This window comes from Oryctolagus cuniculus, chromosome 15, assembly GCF_051225735.1.
Source record: "Oryctolagus cuniculus isolate XC-2025 breed Fujian yellow rabbit chromosome 15, ASM5122573v1, whole genome shotgun sequence".
Lineage (NCBI taxonomy): Eukaryota > Metazoa > Chordata > Mammalia > Lagomorpha > Leporidae > Oryctolagus > Oryctolagus cuniculus.
Window position 1 is genome coordinate 15213252 of NC_142881.1, and position 18891 is coordinate 15232142.

Sequence of the window (18891 nt, forward strand, 5' to 3'; positions counted from 1 at the left end):
GTGGCAGGGAGGGCCTTGAAGTACCCGCACCATCTTCTGCTACCCTCCCAAGAACACCAGCAGGGAGCTGGACAGGAAGCAGAGCAGCCAGGACTCAAATCGACACTCAGATATGGGATGCTGGCATCGCAGGCTGTGCCACAATGCCCACCCCAAGAGAGTGGTTTTCAGTAGAAACCCAAGAGGTCTGATTATACTGGATTAAGGAATAAAAGGATGGGGAAGAAATGGAAATGATACAGTACAGGCCAGGCTTTCAAGAATCCCAGCAATGAATGGAACTAAGGAATCAGCCTAGATCGCAAGAAGCCTTTTCTTTCACTTTTTAAAGCATGAGAGAATCTGAGAATGTTTATAGGCAAAGAGGTAAAGGTAAAAGAGGGAAACTGATGGTGAAAAAAATTACAGAAAGGTTAAATTTTCTGAGTGACTAGAGCCATACTTTTTGAAACTGGATACAGTCAGTGAAAATAGCCTGTCTGAAAGTTGAACAGAGTCTTGTAATTGCCCGATTATTGCATATAAGCTGCAGCTTAAGAAATCCCATGAAATATGCGGTACCTGGAACACTGCTCATGTGTACCCAATTAGTCATCTGGCAGGCGGCTAAGCAACAGTTCCTTCAGTCCGCACAGAAAAACAGAGACATTTATTACCTTGAAACACTGTTACGAGCCATCATAATATTAGGCTGTTTGCACAAGTACTTGAAAATATTGAGCTGCAGTTTCAAAGAAACTATGCTAAAGCCCTCAGGCTCTGTATAAGGTTTATTACAATTCAGTCCTAGCCAAGAGGAGCCAGAGGAGACACAAAAACTAAATGTATGTGGTTTCCTGGATGGGAAACAGAAAAGTACCATTAGGTACAAAGTAAGGAAATCTGAATAATGCATGGGCTTTAGTAATAATAACATATTAGGGGCTGGCACTGTGGCGTAGCGGGTTAAAGCCATGGCCCGCAGAGCTAGCATCCCATATGGTCGCTGGTTCAAGTCCCAGCTGCTCCTCTTATAATCCAGCTCCCTGCTATGGCCTGGAAAGCAGTGGAAGATGGCCAAGTGCTTGGGCCCCTGCATCTGCCTGGGAGATCTGGAAGAAGCTCTTGGCTCCTGGCTTCAGGTCAGCTCAGCTCTGGCTGATGCAGTCATTTGAGGGGTAAACCAGTAGATGGAAGACCTCTCTCTCCCTCTCTCTCTCTCTCACTCCACCTCTCTCTCTCTCTTTCAAATAAATAAACCAAATCTTAAACAAAAACATATTAACATTGGCTCATTAATTGTAACAAATGTCCTATGCTAATATAAGGTGTTAATAATTAAGATGTTAATAATTGCAGAAATTGGGTGTGGGGTATATAGGAAATCTCTGTACTGTCTTTTCAACTCTCTGTAAACCCAAAAATGTTCCCAAAAAATTAAATCTATTCAAAACAAAAAAAAGTCAGACTCAGCCCTGATGTCAGTGTCCCCAAACCACACTTGAATTCCAGCCACTTTCATTCTGTAAGCTATTAGAGCATAAATGCATGGGGCCATGTGGAAACAAGGTGAGATTTTTAGAACATGCAGATACACACTACTAAGCTGTGTTCACCACGACACTGCTTTTCTCTGCCTTGGGGTTCACTCACTGAAGTGAATTAAAGTTTGATCACATTCTCTCTTCCCACGCAGAGTTGGCCACAGTGAGAGTGCACATATTCACCTCGTACTGGCTGCACGGGCTCTGCAGCCAACAGAGCCTGACATCCTGGGGCCACCACAGGTCAGCTGTGCGATCAGGCCAGCTGCTCAGCCCCTCTGGTTCTGTCCCTCATCTGTAAGACGGAGATGATAGTAGTACCTGCCTCAGTGGGTTCCTGTGAGGATTTAATGACCTAACCCGCCCATCCATGGGAGACTCCTTCCAGGATCAAAATCTACAGCTGTTCAAGTCCCTTCTATAAAATTGCATAGCATTTTCATAGAAGCTACTCACATTCTCCTGTATACTTTAATTCATTTCTGGATTATTGATAACACAACCTAAATGCTACCTACTTAGTTACTACACTGTATTATCTAGGAAGTGATGACACAAAGAAAAGTCTTTACCTGTTTAGTACAGACACAACTTTTGGGAGATTTATTTATTTATTTGAAAGACAGAATTACGGAGAAAGAGGGAGAGACAGAAAAGAAAAATCTTCCTTCTACTGGTTCTCTCCCTAAATGGCCATAACTTCCAGGATTTGCATAAGCTGGAGCCAGGAGCCTGGAACTCCATACAATTTTCCACATGGGTGGCAGGGGCCTGAACACTTGGATCATCTTCCTCTGCTTTTCCAGGTTCTTTAGCAGGGAACTGGATCTAAAGTGGAGTAGCAAGGACTCCAACTGGCTCCTGTATGGGATGCCAGTGTTGGCAAGCAGTGTTTTAACCCACTACACCACAGCACAGGTCTCCAGACACAATCTTTAAAAAAATACTTTTTGGTCTGTGGTTGACTGAATTCATCAATGTAGAATGCACAGACAGGAGGAATAGCTAAGTCTAGAAAGCATTTAGCAGGGGTTAAGATGGTGGAGTCGGGAGGGAACGTGTTACTCGAGTCTAGAAGATAGTTTTTAAAAAGTGGAAAGAGTGCAGTCTCAGGGAAGAGTTGGGGAGAAAACGGCAGAGGAAACTCCAAGTAAATTGGAGGAACACAGTAGACCTACGTGGAGGGCGAACACGTGCGCAACTTAGGACCTCACCGGCCAAAGACCTCCTCACCCGTGCTGGAGAGCAAGGTGAGACCAGACTGCAGCAGCCTAAGCCACTGATAAAAATAAAAAGCTGCAGGAAAAGCCTGGAGGGCATCTGGCTTGGAGCCTGTGGGGGATAGTGTACCCACCAAACTAGAGGAGAAAAACAAAGCGGGGGCACATTTTATCTCTCCCCAGTCATCCTGCAAAAGTGTCCCGTAGCAAGCTGACAGAGAGCAGGTGCCATTTTGTACACACATAACTGCTGCTCCAGCTCCTACCCACACCCAGCAACCAGCCAAGAGGAGACTTCTGAGTCTGGTAGGGAGAATAGACAGGAGGCTGGGTGCTTGTGACTGTGGGAGGCTTGTGTGCTGGGACTATGAAAAAACTGAGCCTTTGTGGGAGGACTCAGGGTGTGGCTGGGACATTGGGCAGTCACTGTGGGAGGCTCCACATGATCAGGGCTCCCTAGTTACCTGGTGAGGGACATTTCTGGGAAATCTGACCTTATACTGAGGACTGCACAGATCCTTTGTGTGGTCCCTGTGTTAGAGTGGATGAATAATATAATCACTGGGGCTAGCACCAGGCACTGGTATCCTTTGAGAGGAGAGGAGCTCAGCTAAGTCTATACCAACAGATAAGAAGAAACCTCCCCTCTGATTAAAAAAAGCAAAGAAAAGAGATTTACCACACCAAACCTGGGTGTGTCACCTCGGACCTGCCCTTCACCCTGGAACAATGAAAAGAGCTCCTTGGCCACTCCCACCCACACGCCTCTAGTTATTCTCTGAAAGCAGACACTGCACTAATCCACTCAGACACAGTCCAAAGATAAAAGCTGCCACAGCAAAAAAATCAAAGAAGAAACCAACGAGTATCCCCAAAATGCCAAGTAACAAATGCGCCTATCTAAGAAACAAGAACAAGGAAGATAACATTAAACCCCAAAAGAACACAACACCTCAATACTAGATTGTGAAGATGATGAGACTGAAGAAATGCCAGGAATGGAATTCAAAACACTGATCATAGGATTACTTAGAAGTAATCAGAGGGGGCCAGCACCGCGGCTCACTATGCTAATCCTCCACCTTGTGGCGCCAGCACACCAGGTTCTAGTCCCAGTCGGGGTGCTCTGGATTCTGTCCCGGTTGCCCCTCTTCCAGGCCAGCTCTCTGCTGTGTCCCGGGAAGGCAGTGGAGAATGGCCCAAGTGCTTGGGCCCTGCACCCCATGGGAGACCAGGATAAGTACCTGGCTCCTGCCATCGGATCAGCGCGGTGCGCTGGCCGCAGTGCAGCGGCTGCAGAGGCCATTGGAGGGTGAACCAACGGCAAAAAAAAGGAAGACCTTGTCTCTCTCTGTCTACTCTGCCTGTCAAAAAAAAAAAAGAAGTAATCAGAGGGGCCAGCACTGTGGCACAATGGGATAAAGCCCTGGCCTGAAGCATCGGCATCCCATATGGGTGCCAGTTTAGTCCCGGCTGCTCTTCTTCTGATCCAGCTCTCTGCTATGGCCTGGGAAAGCAGTGGAAGATGGTGCAAATGCTTGGGCCCATGCACCCACCTGGGAGACCCAAAGGAAGCTCCTGGCTCCTGGCTTCAGATTGGCGCAGCTCTGGCCATTGCGGTCATCTGGGGAGTGAACCATCAGATAGAAGACTTCTCTCTCTGTCTCTATTTCTCTCTGTAACTCTGTCTTTCAAATACATAAAATAAATATTTTTTAAAAAAAGAAGCAATCAGGAGCAAAGTATGAACTAATGAAATCCATATGTCATGAAATAAAATTTCTCCCACAAAATTGAGATCTTAAAGAGATATCAAAATGAAATCTTGGAAATGAAGAATTCAATAGAACAAATAAAAAATACAGTGGAAAGCCTTAACAACAGGAATCAGTGAAGCAGAGGAAAGAATATCCAACTTAGAATACAAAGCACAGGAAATTATACAATCAGACCAAACACAAGAAGAAGAAATTAGAAAACTAAAAAACACTGTTGGGAATCTACAGGATACTATCAAACAACCCAACATACGGGTTCTAGGAGTTCCTGAAAGCGTGGAAAGAGAGAAAGGATTAGAAGGCCTTTTTAGTGAAATAATAACAGAAGATTTCCCCAATTTGGAGAAAGAAAGGGGCATCCAAGTACAGGAAGCACATAGAACTCCCAATACAGACATGACCAGAAAAAGATCTTCACCACGACACACTGTAGTCAAATTCCTCACAGTAAAACATAAAGAAAAGATTCTAACATGTGCACAAGAGAAATCCCAGATTATTTTCAGAGGATCTCCAATTAGACTCACAGTGGACTTCCCATCAAAAACTGTACGGGGCTAGGCGAGAATGGTGAGATATAGTCCAAATCCTAAGAGAAAAAAATGTCAACCCAGAATAATATGCCCTGCAAAGATCTCATTTATGAACGAAGGTGAAACAAAGACCTTCCATGAAAACAGAAACTGGAAGAATTTGTCACACCTGTCCAGCACTTCAGACTATTCTTAAAGAAGTGCTGCACACTGAAACAGAAACATGGTCATTGCTATGGAAGAAGGTAAAGGAAGGAAAGCTCCCAGTGAAAGTACAAAGGAAATCCAAAGTAACCAATAGGAATATTGGGGCCACCTTTTGCTTAGAGGCCCGCGGGCAGCAAGCTGACACAGGCCGACAGCCGGGCCTGGCACTCCAGCCTGCCTGGAGAGCTAGAGGCACAGAGATGTGAGGTGGCTTTTCCATGCAAATGGGTTGGAGCATGCATTCCCAGAATCCTCGGGTTGCTGGGATCTGCTAACTTGCTGTGCCTCGGCTCCCTCTCTCTGGGTCTGGCACCCAAAACACATACCTGCTTCAGGCCCCCCCGTTATCCTGGCCCTCAGTGGCACACCAACCAAATGGCAGCCACATCCTCCCCTTCTGGATCTTGGCGGGGATGGCCCATGGACGACTTGTCATGTTCAGGCAAAATGCCAAACCATAGGCCTGTCCAACATATCAGACATATCCCGGGACCGGGAACTCTAGCCATGGCTTAGCTCCCACACACAGAGACTGGCTGGTGCTCCAGCAGGCTAAGATGCTGAAAGATTCATGCCTGGGGCAATAAAAAAGACAATAGGAATATTAATGGAAAAATAGCAGGGCCAAGTCCTTATCAATATTCACCTTGAATGTAAATGGCCTTAACTCTCCATATAAAAGACACAGACTGGCTGAATGAATTAAAAACAACACCCACCTATTTGCTGCCTACAAGAAACACATCTCACCAACAAAGATGTACTCAGACTGAAAGTGAAAGGATAGAAAGATATTCCATGCCAACAGAAACCAAAGAAGAGCTGGTGTAGCCATCCTAATATTGGACAAAATAGACTTTAACACAAAAACTGCTAAAAGAGACAAAGAAGGACAATACGTAATGATTAAGGGATCAATTCAACAAGAAGATGTGACTATTATAAATGTATATGCAACTAATGACAGGGCACCTGGCTATTTAAAAGAAATGCTAAGGGATCTTAAGGGAGATATATACTCAAATACAATAGTAATGGGGGATTTCAACATCCCACTTTCAGAAATGGACAGATCAACCAGACAGAAAATCAGCAAGGAAATAGCAGAGTTAATCAACACTATAGACCAAATGGACCTAACAGATATCTATAGAACTTTTCAACCTACAGTTGAAGAATACACATTCTTTTCACCTGTGCATAGAACCCTCTCTAGGGCTGGCGCCGCGGCTCAGTAGGCTAATCCTCCACCTTGCGGCGCCAGCACACCAGGTTCTAGTCCTAGTCAGGGCACTGGATTCTGTCCCGGTTGCCCCTCTTCCAGGCCAGCTCTCTGCTGTGGCCCCGGAGTGCAGTTGAGGATGGCCCAAGTGCTTGGGCCCTACACCCCATGGGAGACCAGGAGAAGCACCTGGCTCCTGTCTTCGGATAGGCGTGGTGTACCAACTGCAGCGCGCCGGCTGCGGCAGCCATTGGAGGGTGAACCAACGGCAAAGGAAGACCTTTCTCTCTGTCTCTCTCTTTCACTGTCCACTCTGCCTGTCAAAAAAAAAAAAAAAAAAAAAAACCCTCTCTAGGACTGACCACATACAAGGCCATAAAACAAGTTTCAGCAAATTCAAATAAATTGAAATCATACAATGCATCTTAATCAGCAACTCAGGAATCTCAAGAACATATGCAAACACATGGAGACTGAACAACATGCTCTTGAATGAACAGTGGGTCATAGAAGAAATCAAAGCAGAAATCAAAAAATTTCTGGAAACAAATGAAGACAACACAACATGTCAAAACTTATGGGATACAGCAAAAGCAGTGTTAAGAGGAAAGTTTAGAGTAATTGGTGGCTACATCAAGAAATTGGAAAGGCACCAAATAAATGAGCCATCAATGCATCTCAAGGATGTAGAAAAACAATAGCAAAACCAAATCCAAAACTAGCAGGGAAAAGAAATAATTAAAATTAGAGAAGAAATCAACAAAATTGAAACTATAAAAACAATACAAAAAGTCAGCAAAATGAAGAGCTAATTTTTTGAAAAAATAAACAAAATTGACAAACCATTGGCCCAATTAATCAAAAAAAGGACAAGACCCAAAGCAGTAAAATCAGAGACGAAACAGGAAATGTAACAACAGACAGCATAGAAATAAAAAGAATCATCAGAAATTACTAAAAAGAGCTATATGCCAACAAACTGGGAAACCTAGAAGAAATGGATAGATTCCTGGACACATACAACCTACCTAAATTGAGCCATAAAGACATAGAAAACATTAATAGACCAACAACAAAGACAGAAACTGTATCAATAATAAAGACCCTCCCAACAAAGAAAAGCCCAGGACAAGAAGGCTTCACTGCTGAATTCTACCAGACATTTAAAGAACTGAATCCACTTTTTCTCAAGTTATTCAAAACAATTGAAAGGGAGGGAATCCTACCAAATTCTTTCTATGAAGCCAGTATCACTTTAATTCCTAAACCTGAAAAAGATACAACAGAAAAAGAGAACCACAGATCAATTTCCCTGATGAACACAGATGCAAAAATCCGCAACAAAATTCTGGTCAATAGAAGCCAACAATACAGCAGAAAGATCATTCATAGGGACCAAGTGGGATTTAGCCTTGGTATGAAAGGTTGGTTCAACATTCTCAAATCACATTACATCACATTAATACAAATTGCTGAATTATATGATTCATATGATTATCTCAATAGATACAAGAAAAAGCATTTGATAAAATTCAACACCCTTTTATGATGAAAACTCTAAGCAAATTGAGTATATAAGGAACATTCCTCAACACAATCAAGACAATTTATGACAAACCCATGGCCAGTGTCCTATTGAATGGGGAAAAGTTGAGATCCAGACCCACTCTTGCCATTGCTATTCAATATAGTCCTGGAGGTTTTAGTCAGAGCCATTAGGCAAGAAAAAGAAATTGAAGGGATTCAAATTGGGAAAGAGGAAGTCAAACTATCCTTATTTGCAGATGACATGATTCTATATATAGGGGATCCAAAGACTCCACCAAGAGACTACTGGAACTCATATAAGAGTTTGGTAAAGTAACAGAATATAAAATCAATACACAAAAATCAAAAGCCATTGTATACACAGGCAATGCCATGGCTGAAGAAAAATAACTTATAAGATCAATCTCATTCACAATAGTTACAAAAAAAATTAAACACCTTTTAATAAATTTAACCAAGGATGTCAAAGGTCTCTATGATGATAATTACAAAACATTAAAGAAAGACACAGAAGATACAAAAATTGGAAAAATCTTTCATGTTCATGGATTGGAAGATCAATATCATCAAAATGTCCATTCTTCTGAAAGCAATACACAGATTCAATGATATACCAATCAAAATACCAAAGACATTCTTCTCAGAACTAGAAAAAAATCATGCTGAAAATCATGCATTTAAAAAAAAAATCTACCTATTGACAATAATAGTTAACCTCATCAGAATGTATTATTTTGTTGGACTAAGCCAAGACCATTTTGATATGCTAAAAAATTCCCATACAAATCATATTTGTTAGTTTAATAAACAAGTTTAATCATAAAAGTCCCCATGCAGGTATATCTACTCATTTTGCTCAGTGTTAATGGATGTCAGAATTAGTTCAATTTTAACTTTAGCCCCTGTGCAGAGAACTACAAATCTCCTGGTGCTACAGATATAAGGCTTAGTCTTTCCAGGACCAAAAGGATTGGGTCTTTTTGGTGTTTTTTTGTTTGTTCTTTTTTTTTTTTTTTTAATAGAAGAATCCCTACATTGAGCTGGGGAGATTTAGCCCATCATTTAATAGGACAAGTCTGTTATGAATGCTCTTTCTAGGGAGTGAATCAATGCAAAATTTGTTTAAAAAATAATTTGAAAAATTGAGTTTACTCATAGCTCTGCATCTTCATTTGATTGATAGTATGGTTGGTACTAGTAAGTATTCTAAAAGAATTTCAAAAATGCATTTGGCACACACAAAAATCTTTTATCTATCTCTAATTTATTTGCTATCATAAATGAGGTAGGAAATAAGCTTACTTCTTCCCCAATAAATTGGTATTTTCTCAATATCAATTATTGCATTATCAGCCCCACTCCCCCTCTGGCTCACCATGCCAACTTTATTTTATATTAAATTATTTTATGCATTTTCAAGTCCATGTTCCTGGATTTGGTATCTGTCTCAATGATCATTAGGTGCATTCCTGCTCAAGTTCTGATGTAATTACTGTCATTTCAGAACACATTTTTTTCTTTTTTCTTTTTTTTTGCTTGAAAGGCAGAGAAACAGAGAAACAGATCTTTCCATCAGCTGGTTCATTTCCCAGATGCCTACAACAGCCAGGGTTGGGCCTGGCCAAAGCCAGGAGCGCAGAACATAACCTCATGGGTGGTAGGAACCCAAGTACTTGAGTCATTACTTGCTGCCTCTCAGAGTGAACAAACATTAACAGGAAGCTGAACTGGAGGTGGAGCCAGAACTTGAACCCAGGCACTCCAGTATGGGATACAGGCATCCCAAGCAGTATCTTAGCTGATGGGCCAACACCTGTCCTCAGTGATACATATTAGTCTTTCATATTTTCTATCAATGAATTTAACCTTTCCTATGATTGGGATACTCCAATCAGGAGTACATTTTAAATCTCTGATTGTACCAAGCTTCTCTTTCAACAGAGCAACTATTTTCTTTTCATCTAAGACAGTTGTGATCTTGCAGAGTGAACGGTAAGAAATCCTGAGCGTTCTGCCAGGGGATGCCTGCTCTCTTTCTGTCTTCCTGTCTTAATTGTATTAAAGTTGAGCCTTAAACATTGCATTGTTTGGAAGAGATGGGCAAGTGTTCCAGAAGGCACGGCACCTGCTATAGTGCTGCATTTATTTAAAACTCCCTTTCCTTTCACTTACAGCTCTCTTCACGCGGAATGGTTCAGATCAGATCTCTCTCTAGATTTTACTCTGTAGATACATACATGAATAAAAAATACTATTTTGTCTAATGTTGTTTTTTCTAACAAATAGGTCATTTAGGTTTTTATTCTTTCTTTGCCCTCTTTTTTCATTTTTCTCCCTGTTAAGAGTTACATATCTTTTCATTACTCTTTGTATACTGCCTAATTTATGCTCACTTTTATTATCAATTTCAGTTCTACTAATTTTTCATTCAGTAAAGGATACGTGGCTTCCATTTCCAATAGAGAACAGGGTGAGGCAGACAGCCTAGGATGATCAAATATGCTTGAAATGGAAAGGAAAGGAAGGGATGGGAAGGGAGGGGGAAGGAGGGGAGGGGAAGGCAGGAGGGACAGGGAGGGAGAGGCATTTGTGCATTCCCTGTTGGAATGGCTGCCAGACCGCAAGAAGACAGGCCTGCCATCTGCTCACCTTTCTTCCATCTCATCATGCAAGGAGGGATGGTCTTCCAACATATCCGGGTGTGCCAAACTCTGACTCTGAAAGCGTAGGAGCAAATGAGACCTGGCAAAGACGCAACCTTCCTGAGGGAGAGGCCCTTCTTGGGAATGCTGCCAGGATGGACCAAGTGGTCTGTGGGTCCCTCTAGGGAGCCAGTCTCTAAGAAGGGCCTGGTCCCATGTTCTGTGACTGCTCCACAGAGAAGAGGCCCTGGCAGATTCGTGAGCCCCTGTAGGTGGTCAACTCCAATGCTAACAAATGGATGTGGGAAAAGGGGGAGCCAGAGAGTTTTTGTAGTTTCCTCATTAGCTGGCAGCTCAGAGGCTGCTTCTTCCAGGAAGCCCTCCCTGGCTCCTGCTCTGGGTAGGGCACTCCGAGTTTCTACAGCTGGGTGCAGGCTCCTCCACTCCGTGTGGATCAATCTCATCAGGCAGGTCTCTTCCACCCTTCCTCTGCTTCCTGGGTGTGGACCGTATCTGTTTCACCTCCTCAACCTGGACCCCTCAGGCTAGTGACACTGTTGTCACCCACTGCTGAGGCCCAGAGGCCCTCCTTCCGTCTCATTTTGCCAGGCATCTGTGACCATGTAGGTGCATGTGATGTTACCACACTGTCGCTCCCCGTCTTCGTGGGGGAACGACACAGGACCCTGCGCTGTTCTTTCGTCTGCTCGGCCCTCCCCGGGTTTGCTGCTGGTTCTTCCCGGGTTGGCTACTATCCCTTCCACCTCCGTGGAAGGGCAGTTCCCCCTGGCCACATTCCCCACTTCCGCAGGGGAGCGGCACACCGCCGGCCGGCTCTTCTCGGGGGCTGCACAGGTGTTCCTTCAGCTAGATGTTCCCCATAGATGTTCCTGGTGCATGCCATCTCTCTCCTCCTTTATAGTCCTCCTCCGCCAATCCCAACTCGGCTGCCCACACGCCGAGTACGCTGCTCTCCAATCAGGAGCAAGTCCTACAGTTTATTGGTTGAACTGGAGGCAGCTGGGTAGAAGCTGTTTTCTCCTCTCCCAGTGCCATATTGTAGGAGAGCAGATGCATAGAATAAGTCTTAATTCCAGTAACTTAGTCTAGTCCGAGCTGCTCCCCACAGAGGAGAGCAGATGCATAGAATAAGTCCTAATTCGAGTAACTTAGTCTAGTCCGGATTGCTCCCCACAGATCCCCCTTTCTTTTTATTTTTTAGCGTTGATACGCGCCTGTCTTCGGTGTCCCGCGGCACACACTCTGCTCTACTTGCTAGAGTTGCCACAGGCTCTTACAAGTCCTATCAGGCAAACCGAATCCAGGTCCTCTCTTCGCCATGTTGTGAGGAGGTTTTTAGGCGCTGATGCGTGCCTGTGTTCGGTGCCCTGCAGCGCATGCTCTGCTCTGCTAGAACTGCCTGCAGGTGCTTACAAAACCTATCAGGCAAACCGAATCCAAGCCTTCTCATTGCCTTTTTGTGGGGAGGCCTTACTGATGTTAATTCGTGCCTGTCTTCGGTGACCTGCGGCTCATACTCTGGTCGAGCTTTGCTGGCGCTTACCGCCTTAAATCAGGCAGACCGAATCCAAACCTCCTAATTGTTGCATTGTGGGGAAGCTTTACTGATGTTAATTCGTGCCTGTCTTCGGTGACCTGCGGCTCATACTCTGGTCGAGCTTTGCTGGCGCTTACCGCCTTAAATCAGGCAGACCGAATCCAAACCTCCTAATTGTTGCATTGTGGGGAAGCTTTACTGATGTTAATTCGTGCCTGTCTTCGGTGACCTGCGGCTAGCCGCCCAGGTGCTCATCGCCTCACTAATCGGGCAGACCGAATCCAAGCCTTCTAATTGGCATGTTGAGGGGAGGCCTTATTTTTCTCTATTTCTCTATCTCCGGGCATTCCTATCTCTCCCATTCCACTTCTATCTTCCAGCATTCCTATTTCTCTCACTTTACTTCTAAAACTTCTGTTTCTCTTATCCCTGCGGCTTCCTGCTCTCATTCTTATCCCCGCGGCTTCCCGGCTGCGCCCGCCCCGAGGCTGCTTCTCGGCAGCTTTCCGGCTGAGCCACTTCAGCCCGCGCTTCTCTGATCTGCGCGGCTTCCCGGCTTTGCGCGGCTTCCCGGCGCCTCGCCCCGCGGCAGCTTCACGGCTCTGCGCGGCTTCCCGGCGCCTCGCCCCGCCGGCGGGTTCCCGGCTCTGCGCGCACGCTCCGCGGTCTCCACGCACTTCGCGCCCGCACCACGGCCTTGCGCCAACGCCCCGTGCTCTCTCTGCACGCGGCGGCTTCCGCGAATGTTTCCGCCACCACCGGCATTCAGTCCAAGTTCCCCGGACTAACCTGGCGAATCCTGGTGGCCCACGTCTCTGCCTCTGGTTCCAGATCTTCGCCTCTTGCTCCCCGGGCTGACTTGAAGAATTCCAAGATGGCTTGGCCTGCACTCGCGGCTTCATCCTCCCTAACATTTTTTTCTCTACCCGGTATGTTTCCCTAAGTTTTCTTCCAACAATATTCCTCCCTCATTTCTCCTGGCCTCTCCCCACAGTCCGTATCCAAGTCTAAGTTTCTTATAGGTTTCACTTTCACTTTCAACCTGCAGTCCGTATCTGAGTCTAAGTTTCTTCTTGCTTTCACTTTAAATCCTAACTTCTTTCCCACAGTCCGTATCCGAGTCCAAGCCTCCTCCAGGTTTCACTTTCGCTTTCAATCTCCTAGCTTCCCCGCCATAGTCCGCATCCGAGTCTATGAAAGCTTTCACTTTCGCTTTCAATCCTAACTTCTTTCCCACAGTCCATATCCGAGTCTATGCCTAGGCTTTCAATAGCTTCTTCCGGCACCTAGGCTCTTTGCTAGTCTCTCTCTCTGGTATTTTCCTGCTTCTTCCCGTTTCTTCCCTCCTAAGTTTGCTATCCGTCCTAAGTTTCCTATCCGAGTCACGGCACCATTATGTCGCTCCCCGTCTTCGTGGGGGAACGACACAGGACCCTGCGCTGTTCTTTCGTCTGCTCGGCCCTCCCCGGGTTTGCTGCTGGTTCTTCCCGGGTTGGCTACTATCCCTTCCACCTCCGTGGAAGGGCAGTTCCCCCTGGCCACATTCCCCACTTCCGCAGGGGAGCGGCACACCGCCGGCCGGCTCTTCTCGGGGGCTGCACAGGTGTTCCTTCAGCTAGATGTTCCCCATAGATGTTCCTGGTGCATGCCATCTCTCTCCTCCTTTATAGTCCTCCTCCGCCAATCCCAACTCGGCTGCCCACACGCCGAGTACGCTGCTCTCCAATCAGGAGCAAGTCCTACAGTTTATTGGTTGAACTGGAGGCAGCTGGGTAGAAGCTGTTTTCTCCTCTCCCAGCGCCATATTGTAGGAGAGCAGATGCATAGAATAAGTCTTAATTCCAGTAACTTAGTCTAGTCCGAGCTGCTCCCCACAGAGGAGAGCAGATGCATAGAATAAGTCCTAATTCGAGTAACTTAGTCTAGTCCGGATTGCTCCCCACACCACACCGTACTTGGGCACTGCTTTCCGGAAGCCAGAAGGAGTCTATGAAGAATCCAGTTAGCTGTTTGTCACTGGCATGCATTCAACAGTTAAGAAACACTGGACCAGGAATCTGTTAGAAACTCTTGATTAGAGTGGGCAATTACACCTATGTGGTGAGAAGGGAGCAGAGCTCAGTGACGAGAAATGAAGACCAGTCAGTAAAAATTGGACATAAGCGTTCGATCCCGAGTTAAGAGAAGTGACACATTTGAAAAAACATAAAATCAGCTTTTTTTTTTTTTTTTTTTTTTTTTTGACAGGCAGAGTGGACAGTGAGAGAGAGAGAGAGTCAGAGAGAAAGGTCTTCCTTTGCCGTTGGTTCACATTCCAATGGCCGCCGCGGCCGGCGCACTGCGCCTATCCAAAGGCAGGAGCCAGGTACTTCTCCTGGTCTCCCATGGGGTGCAGGGCCCAAGCACTTGGGCCATCCTCCACTGTACTCCCTGGCCACAGCAGAGAGCTGGCCTGGAAGAGGGGCAACCGGGACAGAATCCGGCGCCCCGACCGGGACTAGAACCCGGTGTGCCGGCACTGCAAGGCGGAGGATTAGCCTAGTGAGCCGTGGCGCCAGCCAAAATCAGCTATATTGAATGTGAGTTTCTTCTTTTTTTCAGAAATAAGAAAGGAATCAGAGAATTTTCTAAAGATATTCAGTTGTTGAAAATCTTTCTCAAATGTATTATTTCCATATCAAATGACTGATAAGGTAAAAAGGAAGACCTGAAAAGCAAAATATATGACCTGAGAAAACATAATCAAGTACTTCTCTGAATAACTTAAACATTAACATGCGCTCTCCTTTGTCACCTGTGGCTGTACTGGGTTTTGATACATTTCCATGGAGTATGATCTGGGAGTTACTGTAAAAAGCATTGTAAGTGCAAAACTGTTGATAATTTTTTTAAAAAAGGAGAATAGAGACATAAGGCCAGGCAAGGGTTCCTATTCAGCACAAAGGATATTAACTTTTACATGTTCAGATCCACAGTCAGCTTCTAACCTGTTTAGTCTGGTTATGCAGTGCTCAGTGACACATCCTGGTATCTGCCCTGTAACCTCTCCACAGGTGCTCACTGACATCACTGGCAATTCTCTCTCTCTCTCTCTTTTTTTTTTTTTTTTTTCTGACAGGCAGAGTGTGGACAGTGAGAGAGAGACAGAGAGAAAGGTCTTCCTTTGCCATTGGTTCACCCTCCAATGGCCGCCGTGGCCGGCGCGCTGCGGCTGGCGTACCACGCTGATCCGAAGGCAGGAGCCAGGTGCTTCTCCTGGTCTCCCATGGGGTGCAGGGCCCAAGCTCTTGGGCCATCCTCCACTGCACTCCTGGGCCACAGCAGAGAGCTGGACTGGAAGAGGGGCAACCGGAAAAGAATCCGGCGCCCTGACCAGGACTAGAACCCGGTGTGCCGGCGCCGCAAGGCGGAGGATTAGCCTAGTGAGCGGCGGCGCTGGCCAGTGATTGTCTCTTTATCCAACGGGTTGAGCCACTGAATATGTGGACTTCGCTCTGGAGCTCAGCCGTCCTCTAATTTTGTCACGGACATGGGAGGCTCGTGCCTTGGCTGAGCACACAACTTAAAGAGGCACTACAGCCACACTGGACTTCCCTAACTTTGTTCTTCCAAGAGAATGGACACAGATGCCCAACAACTTGGCATTGCAGCTCCTCTGTCCTTGGGTTCCAGATGAGTCACTCCTCTGTGCTGTTTGACTCACAGAAGCAGGACTGGCAGAGGGAGGAAAGGCAGCCGAGCTGAACTCAGCAGTATTGAAAGGCCAGGACAAGAACTGAAGCAATATGCAGCTGCGAGAGCAGCAGCCCTGAGTATGCTGAGAAAATACTGCCTGGCCATTGGCACATCTGTGTCTCATTCTCTTGAATCTCCTAATATAATTCTGACTTATTTCATTTTGTTTTGGGATTACTGTCAAAATAATAGTCCACCACTTCTGGGTTATCGTGATGACAAAAAGAAATAATGCATCTGAAATGCTTAGCCATCGCCCTGGCATAGAGTAAGAACCCAACAAAGAGACAAGAGACATGGAGGACCTGCAATCAATAGGGCAGACAGACTCACGGCACCAAGGGTGGATCTTAATTATCTCTTGAGGAGGTGTTGTAGTGCAACTGGTTAAGCCATGGCTTTGGATGCCTGCATCCCATATCACAGGCTTGGTCTCGGCTAATCCATCTCCAATCCATCTTCCTGCTAATGCATTCGGGGAGGCAGCAGATGATGGTTTAAGTGCTTGTGCCCCTGCTACCCATGTGGGAGACTCAGATGGAGTTCCAGGCTCCTGGCTTCAGCCTGGCCCAGCACTGGCTGTTGTGAGGATTTGGGGGGGAATGAACCAGCAGATAGAAGACTCTCTCTCACTCTCTCTCTCTCTCTCTCTCTCTAAGTACATGGGAAAAAAAGCATTTAAAAAAATCTCCTAAAGAAAGGGAAACATATAACACAGTACCATTAGATAAATTAACTATACAGGCTTATGCAATTTGTAAGAACACATTCAAATAAACTGCACATTAAATCCATCAGAACTACTACCTATGGGATACTGGGAGGGGGGTTGGCAGAGCACGATCAACGAGCAGAAATGGGGAATACACACATGAAACAGGAGCATCCCTGGGAGAGACAACAAGGAAGACACGCCATGAATTGAGTATTACTAACTCAACTCCTTGCATCTGTGGATAAAAATAAAAAGACAGGAATAGTTATCGTTATTATTCCCAAACCTTCCACTTGCTTTCAACTTTTGAATATAACAATAGCTTTCAGCGGGCACCACCTTGCACCTGCTCAGCGGGGGGAGCCTTTTCCTAAGTCTGCCAGGTGAGTTAACACAACAGGGAAGACGCACATCAAAAGGCCTGGTGCTCCCTGCTGCAGCCTTTCTGAACTTCAGAGCCAAAGTGTAGTCAGCTCTGCACAAGTGATTTCATCTATGAAATGAGGGCAAGGCAGGAAACTGACATGGGAAAAAAAGTGATTTATTACACCGTTAGCATCCCTTACAAGAGGAGGGTCAGCTGCTGCTTTTTGTCATGAGTCGATGGCAGAAAAACAGAACGTGGCTGCGATCGCATCTCAACAAGCACGCGACAACCTCCCATGCGGGAGCTGTGTGCAACCCCATCCACCCAGGCACCGGCGCAGTGAGTGTCGTGGCGCCTCCACGGCACAAACTCACGCAGCTCAATCAGCGCTGGCGCAGCAGAAAGGAAGGGATCGAAGACCGTTTGGATTTCAAAGGAAACAGAAAGGAGTGGGAACAAGTGCTGGCTAAGCCAGAGCGCTTCGGCGGAGGCTAATGCAGCCTCGTGTTTTCCCACTGACAGCTGAAAGAAGCCTGGCTTAGGTGGAGCCTGAGTCCTTCCTCAAGGTCACCTGCAATTCTAATGATCAGTTCTCTCCAGAGAGCAAGAGAATGGATTTTGGAGCTCAGGATTGTTGTCTGTTATCCATCAGAGAATTGATCGTATGCCCCCTTCCCCTAGCACACACCAAATTTTCTGCTTGTAACAATAGTCACCTCCAGCCACTACCACATATGCGCAAGTATTATCACTCGGGTCCCAAGGAACCACCAGCCTGTGGACCAGCACCTCCCCTCCTGGGCTTCACTGACAACCGCCTGGCCCTCTGTCTGTCTCGGGGGACACCTCCGTGACCCTGGGTGAGTCTAGGCGGATACAGATCAGAATCTGGAGCTGAAGAGTTTAGAAACCAAGCAGCACTTTGTCCCGTGGCTGAGACTGCAGTCCTAACATTTACTGTGATTTGTACAACCAAGACCATCAGGGGATGAGACTGTCATGGGGGATGTGGGAAAGCCTGACACCCGGCTCTGGCTGTGGGTATTTTCCGGGGTTTCCCGTCCAGCCAGCTACCTGCCCCCTGTCTCTGCTGTTGTTGCTGGTCGTTCTCCCTTCTTGCCCCCAGGTCCCCACTTTCTCTCCCCGAAGATCTCACTGTTACAGCTTTACTTTTCACTTCTGGGTAAACAACTCCTAATCTAGCTCAAACGCTCCTTATTAATATTACTATGTATGGGTTTTGGTGAGTCATGGTCTTCTGTGACCACCAGTCCAGTAGTTAAAAGCATGGTGTTCCTGGGTCAGACTGCCTCGGTTCAAGTCCTAGCTCTGCCCTAATTTTGCTGGTGAAACCTTAGGCAAACCACTGTACCTCAGTGTCCTTATCTGTCACATGGGGCTGATGCTACTTTCTACAGCTGCTGTGGGAATCACTTGGGGGCAACACAGAGCTAGGCATGCAGGACTGGCTCAGTGGCCATTATTTTTCTCTTGGCCTGGAATAATACCCACGCCAAACAAATCCTGCAAATAGTTTCAAGTGGCTTTTAGCAGTGCCCTCTCCGAGGCTGCCAAGGAATGCAAGTTCTCCAGGCGGAATGACTGCTGTTCTGTTCTCATCTTCCGCCTTCCCTCAGCAGGCCTGGCCGGTCCTTCCTGCTTGGAACACGTTATCCCTCGATTTGCACTACTCTCTTCTCTCCAGCCTTCCTATGCTCTCCCTAGAACAACAAGTTTCCCTTATCCCTCTGTCTAAACCCCAGCCACACACTGATAAATCCCAGATCATCAGCACTGATCTCTCCCTGGAGCCTCACTCACCTCACTCACTGCCAACTCTTGG

General features: G+C 46.1%; 1 protein-coding gene across 1 annotated transcript in view; it reads right to left on the minus strand.

Moving 5' to 3' along the window:
- Positions 1–8557: 8557 nt before the first annotated feature.
- The window catches only part of TRUB1 (TruB pseudouridine synthase family member 1), an 89327-nt gene continuing 78993 nt past the window's right edge, over positions 8558–18891 (minus strand). Inside the window, exon 5 of the mRNA XM_089314263.1 lies at positions 8558–16916. Within this exon, the coding sequence (XP_089170389.1) occupies positions 16903–16916 (14 nt within the window). The 3' untranslated portion in view covers positions 8558–16902. The remainder of the gene's footprint in view (positions 16917–18891) is intronic.